The 23,924-nt window shown below is 46.9% G+C and overlaps 1 protein-coding gene, 1 long non-coding RNA gene and 1 pseudogene across 7 annotated transcripts in view; 1 reads left to right on the forward strand and 2 right to left on the reverse strand.

The window, feature by feature from the left end:
* Positions 1-3,489: 3,489 nt before the first annotated feature.
* On the reverse strand, positions 3,490-21,145 carry LOC140608206 (uncharacterized). Of its 4 annotated transcripts, none has more exons than XR_012010231.1 (4): positions 20,965-21,145; positions 10,606-11,417; positions 7,546-9,213; positions 3,490-4,975 (listed from the first exon to the last, which is right to left on the reverse strand). It is a non-coding gene; the product is annotated as an uncharacterized lncRNA (long non-coding RNA). The 4 variants fall into 4 exon arrangements; XR_012010230.1 differs by having other exon boundaries at positions 7,546-9,421; XR_012010232.1 differs by lacking the exon at positions 10,606-11,417 and having other exon boundaries at positions 7,546-9,421; positions 20,965-21,142.
* LOC140607746 (histone acetyltransferase KAT7 pseudogene) lies at positions 11,426-15,211 on the reverse strand (annotated as a pseudogene).
* CDADC1 (cytidine and dCMP deaminase domain containing 1) overlaps positions 21,127-23,924 on the forward strand; it is a 45,489-nt gene continuing 42,691 nt past the window's right edge. For all 3 annotated transcript variants that reach the window (XM_072783161.1, XM_072783162.1, XM_072783163.1), the window contains exons 1-2: positions 21,127-21,371; positions 22,010-22,107. In XM_072783161.1, coding sequence (XP_072639262.1) covers positions 21,290-21,371; positions 22,010-22,107 — 180 coding nt within the window. In that variant the 5' untranslated portion in view covers positions 21,127-21,289. The remainder of the gene's footprint in view (positions 21,372-22,009; positions 22,108-23,924) is intronic.

The following is a 23,924-nucleotide window of genomic DNA, read 5'->3' on the forward strand; positions in this document are numbered from 1 at the left end:
AAGATTGTATTTATGCATGAAAGGCCCAGAGAGAGAGAGGGGGGCAGGCTCCATGCGGGGAGCAGATGCGGAACTCGATGCCGGGACCCCGGGGTCGCGGCCTGGGCCCAACCCCTGAGCCCCCCGGCGTCCCTAACCCACACTTGCTAGAGAAGAACGGGCACCTGTGCGTCAGGCCAGCCGGCGGGAGGGCGGAGGACTGGCCCAGGGTTGGGGGACAAGCCTTGCAGGACTCGCTCTGCAGACGACAGCTGTCCGCTCCACCGGCCGCAAGGGAGGGGACAGGGATCCTCAGGCCGGCGGAGGCCTGACCCGGAGGCGGAGGCAGCGCAGTGGGGCGGCGGGAGCTGCGCTCTGGGACAACGCGGAACAACGCGGGGCAGACACGGGCTGCGGTCCCGAGGAGCGGCCCGGGAGGTGGCGCCCCAGCGACCTCAGGCCTTGCCGCGTCCCCGCCCAGCCCAGCCCACGGAGGTCACCCCGCGGCCACTTGCACCTCGCCTCCCTCCCATCCCTATGCCCCCACGGTGACCGGGCTCATCTCCAAGACGCCCGAGGAACTTCTACGGCTTGTGATGATAGGAGATTAAAAAAAAAAAAAAAACTTAAAAGAAAAGTGAATGCAAGCAGGTTTCGAAGTCACGTCTTCATTTTATTGTAATGGTTACACTGGTTCGTGACTGTAGCGTATACGTAGAACAAACCCCGATCTGTGTTTCTGTCTTACTTGCATGATAATTCATTAATTTGCCCTTGGAGCCAATATCAGCTCCCTTCCCTCCTTTTTTTTTTTTTTTTCTCTTTTTTTAGATTTTCTCTCTTTTTCATGAGAGACACACAGAGAGAGGCAGGCTCCATGCGGGGAGCCGATGTGAGACTCGATCCCGGGACCCCGGGGTCACACCCCGAGCTGAAGGCAGATGCTCCACCACTGAGCCCCCCAGGGGCCCCCCTTCCCTCTGGCTTTTTATTCGTCTCTCAAATTCTCTTCTCAAACTTCAGCCCGCATCAGGATCCCCACAGGGTGTGTTCAGGCACAGGAGACGGCCCCTCCCCCCCGCAGTTTCGGATTCCCTGGGTTTGGGATGGGGCCCGGGACTCTACGTCTCTCCCAGGTTCCCAGGTGATACCGATATTGCCCATCCCGGGACTACCCTCTGAGCACCCGTGCTGTGGATTGTGCTCCAGAAAATGTGATCCGCAGATGGGAGGTATTAGCATCATTTGGGATCTTGTTAAAATGCATGTTCTTCAGGCCCAGCCCCAAACCTTCTCAATCGGGATCTGCATTTTAACAAGATCTGCAGAGGACTCCAATGCACATTAAAATGCGAGCAGCATTAATGCGGAGGCTAGACCCCTAGATAGCATCAGGGTCTCTGGGGATTGGACCCGGATGAAGCTCTCCAGGTGGCCCTAAGGTGCAGACGAGACTGAGAACCATCAATGAGCAGCGTCTTCCGTTCTCACCCTATCCTGCTGCCCCTGCCCGCCCTCGCCCGGCCTTCCCCTCTACTTACCCCAGGATAAAGGCAGAGATGCGAGGATGCTAATAAAGGTGGGGGTGGGTGCTGCTCCCCCCGGAAGCCTGTGCTGTTGCGCGGTCCGCAGGCCCTGGACCTCTGCCCGCGGGCGCCCGGCCCCCGCTGCTGCCACCCTTCCACCTGCAGGCCGGCGGGGCCCAGCCTGTCCCGCCACCCCGGGCTCCACCAGGTCTCCGGCTCCGGCAAGCACGTCCTGTTTTCCTTGTACCTGCTCTGGTGCCTTGCCCCTCGGGCCCCCAGGACAGGCCTGCTCAGCTCTCCATGGCCCAAGGCCTTGACCTCACATCGCGGGGCTCTGTGGGCAGCTCGGGAGCGGCTGGCCCTGCCCTGGGCCGGGGGCGCTGCAGACGCCCCAACACAGCCCCTCGCGGGTCAGGCCTGGCCTCCCGGCTCCCAGCACCACCAGGCCTGGGTCCCCAACACTCAGAGGCTCACTGCGCGCAGGGGAGTGGAGGACTTACCGAGGAGGACGCTGGCGCCCCGGGCAAGAAGTGGGCCGTGGGCAGTGGAGGGGACTTGGCGGCAACCACGGGGAGTCCATCCTGATTGCTGCGCCTCCACCGAGGCCGTCACCGTGTCGCCACAAGCTCCCGGAGGGAGCCCCGACAGTCAGTGGACGCTCAGACACCCGCAGCCTCACGCGAGCCCCACATACAGCTCGGTTTGCCTTTTCCCGCGCGGCCTACCTCTCCCCGGAACACTCCACCTGCACCCCGGAGGGAGGCTCGGCTGTGAAGTGGGGCCCACGGTAAAGGTGTGGGAGTCCGCAGCCAGACGTGCCCGACCCTACCGAGCATCGGGGGCCGCCGAAGGGCTCCCTGAAATGCAGACTCTGGGCCCGCTCCTGGACGCCTGATTCCGGGCTGGGTGGGAGCCTGAGAACCAGCAGGGCCAGTTTCCAGGGGGTGGTGCTGCTGCTGGTGTCCAGCGTCATACCTTGCGGAGCGCTGACCTGAGTGACAGGAACAGGTGACACCCTCAAGGGGAAAGCTTATGGAGATCAGTGGGGATGCTACTTATGGTCTCAGCCCGGACCACGAGGTCCCCGAACCAGGCCCCCGCAGCGGCAACGGGAAAGCGACGGATGGGCTCCATCGCCAAAGAGGAGAGTTTTTTTAATATATTTTTTTAAAATATTTATTTATTCATTTATGATAGACCGAGAGAGAGAGAGAGAGAGAGAGAGAGGCAGAGACACAGGGAGAGGGAGAAGCAGGCTCCATGCCGGGAGCCCGATGCGGGACTCAATCCCGGGACTCCAGGATCGCGCCCTGGGCCAAAGGCAGGCGCTAAACTGCTGAGCCACCCAGGGATTCCCCTAAAGAGGAGAGTTTGAGGAGAATCCGAGGCAGCAGGGTCGCGGATGACAGGAAGGGAACAAAGTAGGGCTGTCACGTAAGATACAGGGCTCCCAGTTCAAGTCTGAATTTTGGATGAACAGCAACAGGATTTGGGTTTTGTTTGTTTTTGGTATAAGTTTGATAAGTCTACGGACGAAGTACTCACACTAAAGACCCATTCGTTACTTCTCTGTGATTCAGATTTAACCGGACACTGCGCTTTATTTGTTAAATCTGGTAATGGGTGACGGACAGGCCACTGGACGTGGCAAAAGGGAGGAACCTGGAGAGACTTCAACAAAGCGTCGGGGCCAGATCCCAAACACGGTCAGGTGCAGGGGGAACGAGTGCCGGAGAGCAGGGTTCGGGCGGGCCCAGCCCGGGGCCTCTGTGGGTGGGGTCCCCAAGCTCCCTGCGGTGGGCCAGCACCTGCCACCTCCGTGCTATTTGTAACCGGCGCTGAGGGGTTTTTGAATCACAAATCCGAAGGCCTGAGCGTCTGCGTCAGAACCTCCTGGGACGTGCTGCTTAATGATGATGTGTTGAGCCGAATAAATTTCACTTGTGTGTGACCTGCTCCTGGGGGTTTACTCGGACAGAGACAATTTTGTACGGCTTTATTTATTTTTCTTTTCTGCAAGGACTGGATGAAATCAAATCATCAAGGGACCAGTTCATTCACCATGTGGGGAGGTTCTCATTCTGAAAAAACGTGCCTGTGTGTGACCACTGAACCCGTCGAGGATAATGAAGGAGTATTTTAATGGGTGCCGAGCACCCAGCACACTGCCTGGCACACACGGGGTCTTGATGGAGGTCCCTGTGTGTGTGCGGAGGATACTTCACATTTCGGGCAAGGAGAGGGGCTGATTTCTTCAACACCTCGGCGCCCTGCAGTGTGACAGCAGATTGTCGGATTATATACTTACCGCATCATACACACAATCATACAACGGACCTGGTTCGCACAGGCGGGCTAGTGGCGACCGTCAGCCAGGCTAAGCTAGCCTTGCTGTCCTCGTTCGCATCCTACGAGCTCTCAGGCCTTAGAAGGCGTCTTTCCCCGGCCACGATGTGTGGCGTCCTCCGTCTGCACGTGGACGCGGAAGCGATGCAGTCGGCTCCAGGGACTTTCTTTCCAAAATCAAAGTCCTGTGCCGGTTCCAGACTTTTCGAGAATATTTCCAAGGCGTCCACACACTCTGCTCTTCTGGGAAAGTCCGGGCTTATTGTCTGTCACACTGAGAACAACTGGGGAAGATTGTTCTTTTTTTTTTTTTCAACAGTCATTCCAACTGCTTTTTGGATCAGACGATGGAGCGTCCGCTGTTCTCAGAGAAGTGAAGGTGGACCAGCAGAAGGGGATGGGCCTCCCTCAACAGGAAGGCGGGTTTGGTGCTTTTGAAATTTCAGTGGAGCTCTTGCAGGCATTTGTCTCATCCACAGGGTGCGGGACGACGCATGGCTGAGAGGACAGCTGTATGGCAGGTGCGGCACTGGTCTCTAGTTCATCGGTTTCAATTCGTCATTCTCAGCAATGTCCCATCTTCACAGGAGCCCTCGGGTGGAAAAACCCAGCAGCAAAAGTCCGGCATCTCCACGGCAGCCTGTGGCTTGACTACAGAGTCACGTTCACAAACAAACTACTGGAAAACAGTGAATTTTATAATGGTTTTTGGTTTGAGGAAGCCACAAATTTGGCCACTAGGCATGAAATTAAAGTGAGACCTAGGAAGTCCTCCAGGACTTGCTAAGTTAACCTGGAACCCTGACTAACCTTCGAGGTTCTTCTAAACACCGTGTTCTCCTGGTGGAAGACCTTACTCTGTAACTTCGAGAGAGCGCCCCGGGATCTCCGAGCCTCTGCACGAAGACGCGGGATCTCCACCTCCACGTCGCGGGGAAACCCCACGCCAACATGTAAGAGCGACTTACTGTCTGTGGGGCTTCATGGTCAGAGGCTCAAGTGCAAACAGAGGGAAACGGCTTCTGTTCACAATTTATGATGCTCTGTCTCTGCCTGTTGTGTATGTATTTTTCCCAACGTCTCTGTTCTGCTTACGGTCCTGTGGACTCTTCCCGGGATGAAGCCTGAGGGGCACAGATGTAAGCATCACGTATATAAGCATCAGGAAACATACCTCGAACACGGACCGAACAGAGGTCGAGTCCTGCAGCTTTGTGGATATAACTCAATGCAAAATGTGACCTGAATTTCATGATGCGCACATATGTAAAAGCTAATTCAGAAATCACTGAAAATAGCTGAGAGAATGTTTTAGGATGCCTTTTGTCAGTGTTTAGCAGGTGAAGCTCTAAGTCACATCCAGGCTGCTTAATCCCGGAAGGCACACTGGCCTACAGGCTCCTAACCTGTTGGTCACTGACTATGCGCCTGGAAACGGCCATGGTCTGAACTTACACATGTTCTGTGTTCTCCAAGAAGACAGTATTAAAAATACAGAGTTTCAGTCCTACGTGGTTCCTGCAGCAGGCACAATGGAAGAGTTGAGGGCATTTGGGGCATGACATTTACTATCATTGATCTAATGACCAGGATTTGAGTCATCAAATTCTTGGAAGGAAAAAAAAATGTTGAGGATGTAGGGAGGAAGAGGGGAGGAAAATAACTTTATAAAATGCAACAAAGTGTCTGACTCTAATACAGTACAGTGTGTTTTAAGTATATTGTTAAAAATCTGTAATGGCTGTTTATCTGGTGTGAGAGACTGTACTCTCGCCTAATGAGGATTTTGGTGTAGATTTTGTCTTCATCAACGGGACGTAAAGAAAGAAACTACTTTTACTGTTAAACGTGGCTTTTACTCTTGCCCCCCATGTGTTGCTGTTGCTGTGTCCCTTTGTTGTGCCCACACCCTGGCTGGCCCATCAGCTTTTTAGCAGATGCATGGTAAGCACCAACTTCCAGGCCCGAAAGAACCTGAATCCACAGACACTGATAATTGATTTGTCTGGTTTTTCTTTTTTCTTTTTTTTTTTTTTCCCTCATGACCAACACCTATTAAAAGAACCTAAGTCCACAGACACTGATAATTGATTTGTCTGGTTTTCCCTGTTTTCTTTTTCTTTTTTTCATTACCAACATCTATGGCATCATCTTGATTTATGTACATAACCAGGAAAACTGGTCTTATTGCAAAAATAAGTTTTGTGGTTTATCTAGGAATAATACAGAAAATATTGCTTTTAGGTAAGGACATTTTCCACAGTTTATTTCAATCTAATAAAATGTGAATTTTGTTTGAAAAACATAAAAGGGACACCTGGGTGGCTCAGTGGTTGAGCGTCTGCCTTGGGCTCAGGGCGTGATCCCGGGGTCCTGGGATCAAGTCCCACATCGGGCTCCCCTCAGGGAGCCTGCTTCTCCCTCTGCCTGTGTCTCTGCCTCTCTCTGTGTCTCTCATGAATAAAAAAAAAAAAAAAATTTTAATGAAAAAAACAAAAACAAAAAAGAAACATTGCAGAGTAAAGGTCTGGATGATTTAGATCCCTTTAGCTGAGGTTTGTGTGATACACACGCCAACTAAGAACTGACAACTTTGTCATACGAGTGATGATGTAAATCTGAGTTATGTTACGTTAAAGTTGTCAAGGACATCATATGTATTGTTTTCTGAGTATGCAAATACCGGCTTCATTTCCTCTTCCTTCCCAAGGCACATTAAACTAAAAAATCTTCAAATCTGAACATACTCTTTATTTAAATAAACTTGTATTCCAAAAAGAACATAAGGCAATTTACAAAAATGCCCAAAATAAGATAAAAATTAAGTTAATGGGGAAAGTAGGAAATAAATACAAATGAGGGTAGATAAAATAGATTATACCAGGGAGAAAGTGAGGACACAAAACTCATTCCCGGTGTCTGGTTAGGAAGGTTACATGATTCACAGCAGACAAGAGAATTTATCCTGTGGGTGCTCCAAGATGACATCTTGTGAGCTAGAAAACTGTCTTCGACAGAAATCTTTACAGAAAACAGTCCTCAGCTTCACGGGACTTTTTCTTATAGTGCCCATGAGAAAAATCACTTCACTCCTGGAAAATGATAAAATGGGGATCACTTCTCACAATTTATTTAAAGACTTAAAGATTTTATTTTATTTATTTGTTCATGAGACACCCAGAGAGAGAGGCAGAGACACAGGCAGAGGGAGAAGCAGGCTCCCTGCAGGAGCCCAACACGGGACTTGATCCAGGGACTCTGGGATCACGCCCTGGGCCGGGGGCAGACACCCAACCACTGAGCCACCCGGAGTTCCTGTTTGTTTTTTGTTTTTTTTATTAATAAATAGCACCTACCTGATGGAAGCGGTGACAAGTTAGAGCCCTGTGGGTGAGCAGTTACCTTGAAGAAACTGATAAAAGATTAGGATTTTATAGCCCAGTGGAAAAGGTGCTACTGACGAAAATCAACCAGGAATACTGTATTGAGGGGCTTCGGGACAAGCCACCCCAGACCGTGCTATTCTGGCACGTGGATTATTGTGAGCTCAACATAATCAGGGCCTGGCAATCTCAGGAAAAGCTTTTTACCTCCTAAAAAAAGTAGAAAGGGGGCCCATATCAGGAAGAGAGCTACTGAGAAAGCTTTTTCATCTGAGCAACTGGCCTGCCTGGCAGGGCAAACATTTGCTTACCAAACATTGGCTCCTCTTGTCTTCCTGTGAATTGTCTTCCTCTCCTTTGCAGCCTCTGTACTTTTCCTTAGCTCAGGATGATATGTAAGTCTCAATTTCCTGGCTGGCTTCGAGTCTCATTATCTTTGTGGGGCTCCCTTATACACATGATTAAAATTGTTTGGTGTTCTCTCGTTAATCCAACTTTTACTACAGGGGTGAGTCGGTTCTCAGCCGACTATCAAGAACCTAGAAGGATAGAGGAAAATTGTTTTCCCTCTCTCCCGGTATTAGTCATTTTACTTAGAGTCTCTTCCTCTCTGAGTATTTAAATCTTCCGTCCTCAAATACATGCTGAACTAGGTCTCAACACTGGAGTTTCTCTTCTGAGCCAGATGCAGGGGGAGTGAATTGAGGTGTATCACTCCATCATTCCTATTGCCTGTGGCTGCTTTCATGACACATGACAGAGACTGAAGATAGTTCCCAAAGCCTAAAGTATTTACTCTCTGGGCCTTTAGAAAAGTATGTCAGCCCCAAGCTAAATAAAACTTTGGTATCACTGCCTTAACCAGCATGCAAATCTTGCTTTTTTACATCAGCTAATGGTAGATGATGTGATACCAAAAAGCACTTGGCACAAGCAATTCTACGGGTGGCCAAAATACTAGTGCTAGATGCCAGGGACTCACAATCTCCAGTGGCTGGCCCCAGGAATCAGGGTTTTAACATAGTTTCCGGGTGCCTTTCACGCAGGTGCAAGTTTGAGACCCGCGGGAGCCCTCTGGTCCTGGCCAGTGGTCCTGTCCGGCTTCTGGTTCAGACCTATGGAGGTCCAAAGTGGGGCCCAGGAGTCTGCATTTCTAACAAGCTCCCAAGGGACGCTGATGTTGGTGGTCCTAGGGCCTCAGTTTCCTTGTCTGTAAAACGGGGGACAAAAATCTGCACATAGAATTGCTGGGAATATTAAATGAAGTAGCGTACATTTTATACCCTGCTCCCACCTTTCGAGCTATACTGCTTGGGCAAGTTACTCATGTCTTGGGCTTGCCAGTCCTTCCCACCTCGTGGGAGCACAGACATTCCCAGGGTTCCTGGACATTGTGATTGTGTAGCACGTTAATATACGTGGCACCAAGTTAATTTTTTCCGAGGACACCATTTGGGACAATATGTGGTAAGCCTGCGAAGTCATTTCTCTTTGGCAGCACAGCCCTCCATAACAAAGCAAACGTTCCGTGAAGGGCATCTGGATTTTGTTTCAGGCTTCTCGTTGCTTCCTTGGGGTGTCAGTGCTGCCAGGAACTGCCGTCTGAAAATTGTTTAGGAAACCTCCATTTCTGGATTCCGGGTGCTGGTTACAGTTACATCGTTGCTTGAAACGACCAAGTTGGGGCCGATCCTACCCACAAGGGGGCATGGCCAGCCCTGTCAGTCCTGTGGCCACTTATCTTCAGGCCCACAGAAGACAGTCGCTGGTCGCAACGTGCCTTCCCCACAGGAGAGCAGCATGGGCTCTAAGGCATATTCTCTTCTACAAGTTGGGCACGGGGCCTCTGCCAACACCTCTGTAATTACGAGTCCAGTAGAGATACCACGTCCGTCCGACCAGCTCCATGGCACTTGTTTTGTCGTCAGAAGATTCTGCCCAGATAAACACACTGCTAGGACTAATCTTCTAACAGAGGACTGAGGATAAAAGGAGAAATTTCAGGTTTTCTTCTTCCCCTTTTTTTTTTTTTAATATTTTAGTTATTTATTCCTGAGAGAGGCAGAGACACAGGCAGAGACACAGGCAGAGGGAGAAGCAGGCGATCCCGTGACCCTGGGGTCACGCCCTGAGCTGAAGGCAGACACTCAACCACTGAGCCACCCGGCTGTCCCAGTTTCAGGTTTTCTATAGAGAATAAGCAAATGAAAGACAAAGCAGGGAAGGACAGTAATTAGTGGTATTTAGCCTATTCTTTGCTAAAGGCACAGGGCTACTTGGGATCATTTGATCTTCAAGAACGTTTGTGATAAACCAATTACCACTGTACTTCCCTCCCTCCCTCCTTCCCTTCCTGTCTTCTCTCGTCCCTCTGAATAATTCAGTCATAAAGCCATTTTACAGCCTCACCCCTCCTCTCTCTCCTTCCTTCCCTTGGAGGCCAAAGAGGTTGTGGACGCAGAAGCAACAGCGGTGGGGCAGCCAAAGAGGCAACCTATGTACTAGGGAAATTAGATTAAGGGGATTGGGGGCAAGGGAGCAGGAAGGGAAAGGACAAAAAGCTATTTTGAGAATAATGGGAGCCAGGTTTCTTGCTATTCGAAAAGAGATTTACAAATACAACAAAGGGAAAGGCCAGAAATAACCCTGATGTGCTGGACTTTGGAACTGAAAGTGTGGATGTGAACTCTGAGAGATGGCTAGCTACCGGAAGAGCTACATGAGTAAGCGTGCATGCGGATATGAATATTAATATAGCTTCTAGATCTAGCTTCTCAGAAGGTCTAGAAGTAATGACACAGCACACTCACTGCCTAAATCTCAGTTTTTAAACACTACGAGGAACCGGGACTCCTTGGGGAAATGGGTCGGCTCTGAGTCTGGCACAGGGGATGTAGAAAATGAGTCCGGAGCATCTTGTTCCACTAGAATGTAAGGAAGTGTTCAAAGATTGACAGGGAATGTGTCAAAGGGATGAAAGAAACAACCTGAGGACTTCATCGAATATGAGACCATTTGAGTCCTAAAATAAATAACAGATTACAGCTCACTGAATAAAATAGGACTCACAAGTCCATAGATGTGAATGAATGAATGCATGAATGAATGAGGAAGAGGGAAAAGGTCTTCCTTGTTTTAGAATGACAACCACTATCTGCAGGAGGAGTGATAGAAATAAGAAATCTGGACAGCCATCACAGTAGTGGTTGACTCAGGTGGGAATCAAGAGATACTAAAGACGGTAAGTGGAGGTTCAGTGGGTATGGGACTCTGGAGTGGTTTGGGGAATTTCTCTCCACAAAATACTGACCAATCATAGAAGGGAAAACAATGACTTCGATAGTGACTTTAGAAACCTGATAGGCACTAACCTGCCAGATGAACAAGGCTGGCATCACCATTGGCTGGGATGCGAAACACTGAGTTGCTCCTGATGTGACCCAAGGGAAAGAGCTGAGGATCGCTTCTGTAGCATTCCTACCAAGAATGGATGGCCTGAGTCTGGTTGTGAGGAAACATCAGGACATCAGGATGATCCTGGTGGAGAGGAATCTTACAGAATGAAAATCCTATATCCTTTAAAACTGTTAATGTGAGACAGAGGGAAGGACCAAGGAAATGTTCCAGGTTGAAGAACAATAGTGAGGGTTGCTAAACCAGAATGGAGATGACATGTTGAAACACTTTTCAAAATTTGAATGGCATCTGTGGATTGCCTTGTAGGGACCAATCAACACTGACTTCCTGTTTTGAACTACTGGATTAGCATGTGCGAGTGTCCTGGTTTTGGAGAAATGCATACTGGAGTTTTTAGGGAGGAGAGTATGCACAGTGTCTGTAATCTGCTCTGAAATGATTCAGAGAAAGAATGGGGTGGAGAGGTGTGCAAATGTAACAGAAAGAGTAACAACAACAACAAAAAATGGTACAAATGTAGTAAAATGTTGAAAGCTGCAGACTCTGGAAAAGGGGATATGGGAGTTCTTTGTTCTGACAAGACATGAAGTAGCAGGCAAAAGATCCGTTACTGGTAAGGCCAACTTACTAATACCGCATTATTGTCGGGATATTTGCTGTACCTGCCTTTTTGGCGTGTCCCTGAACAGCATCATCGCATGGCTGTTGGGCCTGATGTGAGACTTGCTCTAAGGGTCATCATGTAGTTCTGCTATCTCTTTTTCTCCTGTCAAGAGAAAATATCCAAAGGCTGCTCCTTTAGCCTGGATCCCAGAGCCAATCCACAGGAGCAGCGCTGCAGCATAGAATGTGAGCTAGAGCAAAACCTCTGCTGTTGACAAGCCGCTGATATCTGGTGGGTATTTATCACCCGCAGCTAACTCGCAGTCAACTAGGAAATAACTTGGGTGGTTAGAGTGTGAATACAGTTTATCTGACATCAAAGTCCATGTTCTTTCCATCGATGACTTTTTTTTTTTTTTTTTTTTTTTTGAGCAGAGAACATGCTTTATTATTGAAGAGTAGATATAGAACAGGAAGGATTAGCTTTGGTAAAGTATCCTTTACCCCTTAAGAAAAGCCCCAGTGAAGTTGTTTTGGGATAAACTTTAACAGTGACACTGAAACTGGCAGGGAGCTGTCACTGAACACACTTAAGATTTGCTCCCCCAACCCGCAGTGAGTGTAAGTAGTGTACAGAGATGACAAGAGAAAGGCACAAATGACCAGTCGGGATTATGGGAAGGGCCCCACACGGAGACAGCGGTTTTGGAGGAGTCCACGCTGGGAAGGGTGGCACGTCATACATCAAATGCTGCCCCAGGATAGCAGGTTATAATGGGCTGGAGAGAAATTAGAGGGAGCATTTTTTCCTTTGCTTGAAACCAAAAATAGGAGAGCAGAGAACAGGGGGAATGGTGGCAAATCCCAAAAAGGAAATGGAGGAGGAGTTCTTGGAAGGCCAGGAGCACTTCAGTTCGGGAGGGAGGGCGAGGCACTGTCAGGGAAGCAAACACTGGGAGGGGGCGGGGACAGGGGTGCAGGTGGCGCCCTGCCTTGCTGAGTCATGGGGGCTGAGAGGAGATCTGGAAGCATGTGCAGTCATTTCCTACATCTCCAAAGAGGTTCAGGCAAAAATCAATGCAAAAGTACAGCTGTGCCAGACCAGACCGGCAGGTTCAGGGGGGAAGGTTTCTGCAGTCTGATGAACCGGTCAGCATGCAGCATGAGAGGGAGAACCGGACACCGTCTAGCCCCTGCCAATGTACAAAGGAGCAAGGGGTTATGAGAGAGGAAAACATGTAGGGCTGCGCACTCTCTAGAGAGGCAAAAGGACTGGTTTCCTTCCACTGACGCACGATGCCCACAGGTGAACGCAAATCAAATTATAGAATCACCACCTGTCAATTCTCTCCCATTTCATTCTGATAAAGTATGTGCAGTTACCAAGACGAATCCCTGGGCGCGTTTTAAAAAATACTGGTCTCTTGTCAGCCTGACATGGATCGGAAACTGGCCTTTCACTAAAAATGGCAGAAAAAAATTCAAGTGAGATAAAATCCAAAGGGAATGGACCCCTCCTAGTACACACACTCAGAAATGTTACCGCTTCCCTGCTCTTCCAAAAAAAGCCACATGTAAGGAGTAACTGGAAGGGTCCTGGTGGTGGCAACCATGGTTTGAAGTCTCGTACCAGGGCAGCAGGAAGCACTAGTACGAAGTTTAGAAGACACAACCCAACCTTACGGGGCTAGAGAACATGAGGAGCACCAGTGACTGGACGGGTACAGTACCAAACAGAACACCTTGGGTCAGTGCTACGAGGGATCTGCACTCAAGTCTAACAGCGATCCCATCCAGGCAACCTCACCGAGGCCAAAACAACAGTTCCTCAGAGCCAGCGTCTGCAGTGTACCCGAGGGTCGGAGCAGGACAGTCCTGAGGGGGACGACCTTCCCAATGGATACTGTGCTTGCCAATCACAAGAGCAACAGAAATGACAGATCCCTAGGGTACGGACTCCTACTGCGGGGGTTCGCTGGCTCAGAGTAACAGGTCACTGTAAGTGCCCCTGGGAGGGGTCCATTTGAAACAGCTTGGATCCATGGTTTTATTGGAGTTAGATCTTTTGGCCTCTTTGGCTATCCACTCATCAATCAGGTCCTGCCTCTTTAGAACTAGGTGTTTTCCTTTCCAGTACTTGAGCATTTGAAGGGCTTGCAGAGTACTGACAATGTCCACAGGATTCAAAGCTGTCAACTGACTAATTTCTTTGATAGAAATCTCTTTGCCTTGGAAATTATGCACGTAATGGAGAAGCACTTCTTTCCAGTAACTGCTTATGAGCCCCAGTTCAGAGAGGGGACACTCCGGGGAGCCAACTTTTTCTTCCACTTTGTAAAGCAAGTAACTGAAATCGATGAGCATCTTGCCATAGCCCTGTCTCATGTACCGAGGCATGGTGAGGATACACGACACACTGTAGTCAAGGAATGAATTCTTTTCCTTGGAAAAATATCCAATCAAGTGACAGCTGGTATTGTCCACTTCTGTCATACCATAAAACAGGAAGGGTTCCACATCATAATATAATGTCTTGTGGTCCAGAAAAAGCTTGGCCAGCAGGCACAGGTTTTGGCAGTAGCTCTGGTTTCTCTTGCCATCCACTTTAAACACAGAGACCCACTTTAAACACGGAGATGGAGCCTTTGCAATAGATCTCACCACCAGGTGGGTGTGTCCACACACACTTAGCCATGTGTCAGCATAGTATCGTTTGGCTCTTCATGTATTTTAAATAGAATTCGCACATGTAGAGCCATCCCAGTCATGCATATTCTTCCGGATAAGGAGAATGGTACCAAATGTTGAGCTCATAATGACCAAAAGCAATGGTTTTAATCATGTTGCTCCCCTCAGTGATTTTGGCCTTGCAGCCTAACTTCTCCAAATCCTCTGAAGCCGGGGCTTGTGCTCTTCAGAAAAGATCCAAGGCATACTCGCTAGTCAGGTTTTCCAAGAGAGGTTCCCAAGTGTTCCCGTTGATCTTGTTCCATGGCAGTCATGCTGGCACTGGAAAGCACTTAAAGATTTTAAAACCATTTTACTCATGAACTGGTTAGCATGAGTGAACTGGTGAGCCTTTGTTGTGCTCACCTAAACTGAGCTTGCCCATTTCTTAGCCTTTAGGTCACATTTGTCTTCTACTCCTTTTTAGTCCTTATTCTTCTTTGCAGCAGAAGCAGTATTTCCAGCAGTACTGCAGATTAGATAGCCCAAACAAACTAATTTGTTGCAAAGCACCCAAAAATGCTAGATAAAATATGGCTAAACTGGCAAGAAAGTAACGGAAATAGAGCATTTAAAAAACTCTGAAATACTACACGACTGAAAATGGAATAAAAACAGCAATCCAAAAAGGATGTGAGCAACAAAGCTAATGGTTGTTCTAAGGGTAGATTTTACTCAGAGACTAAAGATAGTTAATATATTGTATATACTAAATAATCACATATATACATATCTTTTAATTTTGAAAGAATTTAAAACTCAAAAAAGTCACAGAAATAATAGAATTCCTATGCACTTTTCTCCCAGCTTCCGCAATGGTAATATCTCACATTATCATGGTCCGTTGGGAAAACCCGGAAACTGACATTGGTGCAGTTCTATTAATTCATGTAAAGACCTTTTTTGGATTTCACTAATCCTTAACGCACGATTTCTGGTTTTAGTTGTATGTTCTATGAAATTTTATCACATGTTTAGACAGGAGTGACTATTAGCACAAAGAAATTCCTTTGGTTTTTTTTTTAAGTTATCTGGAGTGCCCAATGTGGGGCTTCAACTCACCACCTGAGATCAAGAGTCACAGGCTCTGCCCACTGCCCAAGCCGGAGCCCCTCCTCGTGTTACTTCTTAACAGTGGTACCCTTCTCCCAACCATAATGCTTGGCAACCACTGACGGGCTCTCCATCAATGTTTTCACTTTGAGAATGGTATGTAATCATACAGTACATAGTCCTTTAAGACTTGTTATTTTCCTCTGCTCAACACAACGTCTTAGAGATTCATCCAGGTTGACACATGTATCCTTATATTTTATTGAATGGTATTCCATTGCAAGGATGTTCGTCTGGCTTGTTTCCAGTTTTTGACTATTACAAATAAAGCTCTTATGAACACTCGTGTACAGAATTTTGTGTAAGTCTGTTTTAATGTTTCTAGCATAAGTACTTGGGAGTATGACTGCCTGGTGATACGGTAAGTGCACGTTTATAAGAAACTGACAAACTGTTCCAGAGTGGCTGTGCCACTTTATCTTCCCCCGCAGCAATGTAAGAGATATCCAGCTGTCTGCATGCTTGCCAACAGCTGGTTCTGTCGGTACTTTTTATTTTAGCCATTCTAGTATGCAGGCAGGGGTATCTCATTATGGTTTTTTCTTTCCATTGTGGTTTTAATTTGTACTTCCATAATGGCTAATGATGGTGAACATCTTTTCATGTGCTTGTCATTTTATATCCTCTTTGACAAAGGGACTATTCAAGTCTATTGCCCATTTTTTTTTAAAGATTTTATTTATTTATTCATGAGAGATACACAGAGAGAGAGAGGCAGAGACACAGGCAGAGGGAGAAGCAGGCTCCATGCGGGGTTTTGCCCATTTTCTAATTGGATTGTTTACTTTTTTTTTTTTTTAAGATTTTATTTATTTATTCATGAAAGACACACAGAGAGAGGCAGAGACACAGGCAGGGGGAGGAGAAGCAGGCTCCCTCTGGGGAGCCTGATGCGGGACTGGATCCCAGGACCCCACGATCACACCCTGAGCCAAAGGCAGACGCTCAACCACTGCCACCCAGGCACCCATTTACTTATTGAGTTTAGAAAGTCCTTAAAATTAACACAGTGAGATAACATTTCATAAATTCATATATTTAGAAAATTTCTTTTTAATGATTTTATTTATTCATGAGAGAGACGGGGGGGGGGGGGGAGACAGACACAGGCAGAGGGAGAAGCAGGCTCCATACAGGGAGCCTGATATGACACTCGATCCCAGGTCTACAGGATCATACCCTGGGCTGAAGGCGGCACTGAACCGCTGAGCCACCCGGACTGCCCTATTTAGAAAGTTTATCTTGTTATAAGGTTTATACATTTATGCCAATTAATTTTAAAACTTATATAAAATGAACAAAATTCAAGGAAAATATAGTTTACCAAAAACTGACTGAGAAATAATAGTCTGAATAGTCCCTTAACCTATAAAGGAATTGAATTAGTGAAACGTCATTCTGCTTTACAAAGTACTAGGCTCAAATGCTTTTCCAAGTAAGTTTTAGTGAACATTCAAAGAACAGGTAATTTCAATCTTTTTTTTTTCAGGAGTTCAGCTTTTTATTGAGCAGCTTATGGTAATTTCAATCTTATACGAACTCTTCCTGAGAAAAGAAAAATAGGAACTACTACCTAACTCATTTATGAGTAGCCTAATCAAGACATCAAAACAAAACAAAAAGACTATGACAAATTATACACTAAACTCACTCATGAACATAGATTAAATAAGAAAGCACAAAATGATCATGATAGGTCAAGAAGGAAGACAAGGCTGATTAAGCAAACTATTAGTATAATTCATATTAACTAAGGGAGAAAAACTATAGGGTCATCTTAAGAGACCTAAGATAGGTTTGATAAAACTCAACATCCATCATGATAATAACTCTCAGCAAGCCAGTAGAGAAAGGGCTTTCATAAACTGATAAAAGACACCTACCAGGAGCATTTTAATAAAGTTCAACAACAACAACAACAAAAACAAAAACAGAAATAGAAGGGAATCTGTATCATCTCATAAAGGACAGCTACCAAGAGCTGTAGCAAAACCACATTTTTTTTTGGTTTAAGATTTTCTTTATTTATTCATGAGAGACACAGAGAGAGGAAGAGACACAAGCAGAGGGAGAAGCAGGCTTCATGCAGGGAGCCTGATATGGGACTTGATTCCAGGACCCCGGGATGATGACCTGAGCTGAAGGCAGACGCCCAACCACTGAGCCACCCAGGTGCCCGCAAAACCACACTTTAAAGTTTAACATAATTTCCTTTATCAGGAACAAGGAAGGATGCCTGTTACCATTACTTCTATTCAATGTTTCCCTGATATCCTAGAGTGCAGTATTTTTGAATATTAGAAAGCTATAAATAAAATTGTCATTATTTGTAGATGATATAATTTTCACCAAGAAACTAAAATATATTAAAATAAGAAATTTTAGTAAGATGGCTCAGTATAAGAAAAATATATAAAAATTACTTGCATTTCTGTAGATTAGCCATAAATACTTACAAATATAATTTTTAAAATGATTTCATATAGAAGGTGCCTAGCTGTCAATTCGTAGAGCATGTAACTCTTGATCTTGGGTCATGAGTTCAAGCCCCACATTGGAGGGAAGAGTTTATTTGAAAAATAAATAAAATAAATAAAGTAAAAAAAAAAAAGATTTCATTTATAAAACCAACCAAAAATATTGGATTAAATCATAAAAAACATATAAAATCTTTGTGGAAAAAACCATAAATCCTTTTGAAATCTTCTGAAAACCTAATCAATATACATGTTCATACACGTGTACTATGTTTGACAGGGGGCCTATATATCTCAATTTGATTTATAAATTTAACGTACTTCCAATCAGTACTCAAGTGCCATTTTTGAGGAATGTGATAATGATTCTAAATTTACATAGAAGATTAAAGGTCCAAGAATAGCCAAGATATACCCGAAGAAAATAAGGTCTTTTTTAGGGAGGAGAGAGGTAAATAAATGATATGCAAGACAAAGCCCAAAAACAGACTCATATGTGTATGGAAATTTGCTAGATGACACAGATGAAATTACATATCAATGAGGAAACAGTGTTGGTATTAACTGACTATCCAAGTGGAAAATAAAATTGGATCCCTTCCTCACAACACGGACAAAAATGAATTCTACATGCATGAGGCTATAAATCTCAAAGGAAAAACTTGGGACATTTAGAGGAAATATAAAAGAATATTTTTATACCTTGGGTAGGAAAGACAGTTTATTTTATTTATTTATATTTTTACGCTGCAAACATTTTAATGATTATTGTTGAGTATACATTTTGGAAATTTTTTACTTCAAACTGCAACAAGTTAAATAAATGTTTATAATATACAAAGAAAATACAACCAAAAGTAAAACTTGCTTTAAGTGTGCCTTGCATCTAGACCAGTGTTTTTTTTTCCCCCCTTAATATATCTTTACTTTTGAGCTACTCAAACACGCTTAAGAATTTGATCTTTATAGTATGGCGTTTAGGAACTAAAAATATACTCCCACCTCAAAGAAATAAAAAGGTTGTACATGATTATGTGCCAAACAAAAGAGAGAACACTAGAATAGTGTTCTCTGATAGTGCAGGCATCATTAAAAAGGAAAAAAAGCTTGAGATGCTCATTAACTCTCTATGTTTTAAGGAAGCAGGATTTTGGACCACATAGCTTAAAGGCCAGCAAAACAGGGATCGGTGATGGCAACTGTAGTGTATAAAGTATGAAACGACAAACTTTACACAAATACTGTTAGAAATTTACCAGTGAACACTGAAGATCTGAGAAGCTGCTCTTTGGAACAGTCAAGTAGGAACCACCTTTTTCCAGTCACTAAGCCCTTGTAGCAACACACAGTGTTCTGTGCTATATACCTGCTGGCTGGGTAGTTAAAGGATTTGTTTTGTCATTAGCAGCTAACCAACTTATTCCACGTTCTTAAAGCCTTAATGGTTGAAATAAATGCAAGTGTCATTAGCGTAGAGGATCATATACTTCTCTGCACACAAACACAAGAGGCTTCACTAGTATTTTAAAAGTCTCTGATGTCTCCCACTTTGAAGCTCAGTTGAGAAGGAAAGACATTTTATAAAGACACTAATACACAAAACCCATTAAGGAGAACTATTGGTATGTTTGGCACTTTAAAATAAAGAACTGCACACTGAAAGACATAAAGTAAGTGAAAAAGCAAGTAGCAAGTGGGAGAAGATATTTATCATACACGCTCCCAACTGAGAACGAATTTCCAGACTTTATAAAGAATGCTTACTGGGCAGCCCGGGTGGCTCAGCGGTTTATCACTGCCTACAGCCCAGGGTGTGATCCTGGAGACCCGGGATCGAGTTCCACGTCGGGCTCCCTGCATGGAGCCTGCTTCTCCCTCTGCCTGTGTCTCTCTCTCTCTGGGCCTCTCATGAATAAATAAAATCTTAAAAAAAAAAAAAAAAAAAAAGAATGCTTACAAATGAATAAGAAATAAGAAAGAACAAAATAGAAACCTGGTTAACAGGTATTTCATAGAGGATGTGCATAGGGCCCACCAACCTATTCGATGTTCAACTGAGGTGCAAATCAGGGAAAAGGGAAAATCAAAACCACAGGATATCACTTTATACCCATCCGACTGGCAAACATTAAAAGTTTGACAATATCAAGAATTAGTGGTGATGTAAAGCTATAGCAATTGGCACAATTTCTTTGTAAAAATTTTCAGCATTATCTGTGAAACGTGAGGACAGCAACCCAACAATCGTAGTTCCTAAACATAAGGAGGCACACAAAAATGCTTCTAGGAGCGTTATTTGAAGAGCAGACAACTGGATAGAGTCCAAAGGTTTCTTGGCTCAAACATGGATGGTGTCACAGAGCTCCAGTTAAGTGCTCTACAGCGGTGCAAGTCCAGGAACTGCAGCCAGACCCATCATCACTGAAGATTCCCACTTCAGGCCTTTACAAAATGATGCTTTTAATGACGTTTGGCTTTTGCTTTCAAAAAGCAGTTTCCACGTCTTAATGTTGGTCAGTATTTCAAGTGGTGATGACAGACCAGGTTGGTGATGGAAAATGGGCCCGGTCGCTGAGGAGGCAGCTTCCTTTCCAGTCATGCCTGGGGGACACTTATAAAAATAATCACATAAGGGGCAGCCGCGGGTGGCCCAGCGGTTTAGTACCTGCCTTCAGCTCAGGTGTGACCCCGGGGTCCTGGGATCGAGTTCTGTGTCGGGCTCCTTGCTGGGAGCCTGCTTCTCCCTCTGCCTGTGTCTCTGCCTCTCTCTCTGTGGGTCTATCATGAATAAGTAAATAAATAAAACTTAAAAAAATAAGGGATCCCTGGATGGCTCAGCGGTTTAGTGCCTGCCTTCAGCTCAGGGCGTGGTCCTGGGGCCCCGGGATCGAGTCCCACATCAGGCTCCCTGCATGGAGCCTGCTTCTCCCTCTGCCTGTGTCTCTGCCTCTCTCTCTCTCTCCGTCTGTCATGAATAAATAAATAAAATCTTTAAAAAAAATCAGATAAGATGCACTGTGCACGAACCTACGACGTCAATTCGGTACTTGCCATATTTTCCAGGGGCCACTTGCTACTTCCTCCTACCCCCATCTTTCTCATGATTACAGTTCGACTTTTTTTTTTTTTTTTTTTTTTTACTTTATTTGAGAGAGAATCTGAAACCGACTGCACGCCGAGCGCAGGTCCCGACGGGGGCGGCGGCGCGGGCGCGGGGGCGGAGCGGCAGGGCCTCCGCTGCCAGCCGGAGCGCGACGGAGCCGCCCCGGTGCCCTAGCACGGGGCCTCCGGGGTCCCACGGCTGGGGAGCTCCCAAGGGCCGGCCCACCTCCGAGGGTTAAGCGGCACCCGCGCGTGTCGGCCCACCCGGCAGCCCTCCCCTCCCCCTCTCACCCAAACTCTGGAGTCCGCGCAGGCCTCGTCCCGCTGTCGGAGTCGGCGCGCCCCGCGTCGTGCAGCCAAAACACGCGCGGCGAAGTTCGGGCCTCGAGCGGACGCCATCCCTCAGGCGGCCGCCCCTGCGGGAGCCGCGTCCCCACCTGATGACGACACACGCGGCGGCCGGAAGCGGCGGGCGCGCTCCCTCTCACGTCAGCGCGCTGCGCCGCCCTGCCGGTTGCGGTTGCGGCTGGGAGGAGGCGGGAGGTGGAGCCGCCGGGGCCGGGATCATGCCAGCCCGCGAGAGGTATTCTGGGCAGCAGAGGCCGCTGGGCTGGGGATGAAAGAAGCAGGGCAGATGCAAAGTCTGGAGAGCGCGGGGGCCGGGCGCTCAGTCAGCACGCAGACTGGCAGCATGACGGGTGAGTGCCCCGGGCCGCCCCGAGCCGCCGCCCCCGCGACGTCCGGTTCCCGCGCGGCCCCCGGGAGCCCCCGGGCCCCGCCGAGCACCCGCTTCCGAAGCCGCGCTCAGTCCCCGTCCCGTCCCCCACGCCCGCCCGCTTCGCGCTCCCCGCCGGGCCCCGGAGCCGGCATCTCCGGGATGGACGATTCCGTGCCTTGGACTTGCGGTTTCCGAATGAACCGCCACGCGACGGTGAACCTTCCCCGCGAAGGTCACCGCGCTGCCCTTGTGGCCGCGCCGCAGTGTAGAGGGAGGCGTGCTCCGCGGTGGCCTCCGACCGGGGGCTTTGCATGCATCACCTGTGCCGCTCCTCCCCCACACTTTTTTATTTTTTTTTTCTTCCCTTGCCACGTGAGGGCTGGAGAAGGGGCCCAACTTCGTAAAGTGCCCGCAGAGGTCGCCGAGAAGGTGAGGCCGCAGCCAGGCTCCTGCCCTGCGGTTACCCGGTCCTCCTCTCCTCCTCCCCCGCCGCCTCCACCAAAGCGGCGGACTTAGGGCTGCGGCTCCCAAACGGCACCGGGGATCGCTAGTTACTTCCTTGTTGTCATCATTAGTTAAGATTTTTTTTATAAAGTGTCTTCCCTCTCTCTTTCGTAGGTCAAATACCAAGGCTTTCTAAAGTGAACCTTTTCACTCTACTCAGTCTCTGGATGGAGCTCTTCCCAACAGCGAAAGCCCAACGACAGAAATCTCAGGTACGTTGTGTTTCCTTAGTCCGTCCGCCTCCCCCCCTCACTTAGAAAAAGCAGTGGTGGGCAGCCCAGGTGGCTCAGCGGTTTAGCAACTGCCTTTGGCCCAGGGTGTGATCCTGGAGACCGGGAATCGAGTCCCACATCCGGCTCCCTGCACGGAGCCTGCCTCTCCCTCTGCCTGTGTCTCTGCCTCTCTCTGTGTGTCTCTCGTGAATAAATAAATACAATCTTAAAAAAATGAAAAGAAAAAGTAATGGTCTAAAATCTAATCTCCGCCCTGGCCTCTGTCACGCTCATTAAAAGCAAGCTCAAAACCTTAGGATCTGCAAAAAAAAATACCTCTGTGCCTTAGCGTGATACTTGCAACTCAGAACCGTGATAGCTCATCTTTCTAATCTAAAAATAGAATTGTCATCCTCCGAGACTGTGCCAATGTTTATCAGGTATGAAAGCGTGTTCATATGTTAGTTTGGACGATTAGATTGACTTTTATCACCCGTTTGTAGACTCTTGATGTTTCCAGTGAGTGGTTTCCCCTTCTCCCCAATTTACTGAACTGTAAATTGCATGAAGATGGAGATCATGTCTTATTTTATCTTATTTTTGGTACTGTATCTTCTTTTACCACGTCTAACTCATGCCACTTTAGCATCTCCTTTTGTAATAAGGAATTATGCATGCTAACTGGTTTCTTGTTCCATGTAAATAGTCTCTTAGGGTTTTTTTTGTTTTGTTTTGTTTTGTTTTGGATTTCAGGGAGGTGATCAAAATAGGTTAGGAGTAAATAGAATAATCATAAAAGCCAGTGGATTAGAAGTATGTACATTCTACATCTTTATTTTCTCCAGCCCTCAAGCAGCAAGGAGCTCACTACCTTCTCATCATTTTCCTCCGTGCTTGGAGTGGCATGGTGCTAGGTTCCCACCATTTGGTTTGGTAGATTGAGAAGTTTAGAATGTTTTAGGGGGCCAAGGCCATATATGGAAAACAGTATTAGGTTGTTAAACATTTAAGACACTTTTGAGGGACGCCTGGGTGGCTCAGTGGTTGAGTGTCTGCCTTGGGATCGAGTCCCACGTCGGGCTCCCTGTGTGGAGCCTGCTTCTCCCTCTGCCTGTGTCTCTGCCTCTTAGTCTCTCGTGAAAAAAATACATTTTTGGGAAAAAGGAAAGGGGGAAAAATTACCCAGGGCTTCTCGCCATTCTCACATCATCACTTTTAATGTTTTGGTACTTTCCTTCAGCATTTTTTTGAAACATAGAATTTGTTTTTCGCTTACAGAGTTGTACTTGTATTCTGCATATGCTTACGGACATTTCCAACTTGAGGTTGCTTCACATTTTCCCTCAAATAATTATCTTTGTAAATCCTTAAGTACAGGAGTACTCTTGTGAGGCCCTTCATAACCATTCTCTTTTTCTCTTTTCTTTTTGGTGTCTTCGTTACAGTGGATGAGGTTGTGTGGTTGGCATTGGAGATCCAAAAAGAAAGACTTGGTTCTTACTTTCTGATGGAGACAAAAATTAGGCACTTGAACAAGATGCAATTAGGTGGCAGTCAAGTAGCCAGTGTAAGCAGAGATGCTAGCAACACTGAAGACTGAAGGCCGGGCGCTCCCAGGGGAAGTAAGGGAAGGATGTACGGGGGAGGCTGTGTTTGCACTGAGACGTGAAGAATGAGGAGATATTTACCAAGCCAAGGGACTCCACGTGGAAAAGCTTGGAGGAGGGAGAGAACGTATGGTCCTTGTGGGGGATGGTGAAGTTGGGTGAAGGGAAGACTGAAGATGAGCTGGGAAAGGCATACAGGAACCAGATAAT

This window comes from Canis lupus, chromosome 17 (assembly GCF_048164855.1).
Source record: "Canis lupus baileyi chromosome 17, mCanLup2.hap1, whole genome shotgun sequence".
NCBI classification, from domain to species: domain Eukaryota; kingdom Metazoa; phylum Chordata; class Mammalia; order Carnivora; family Canidae; genus Canis; species Canis lupus.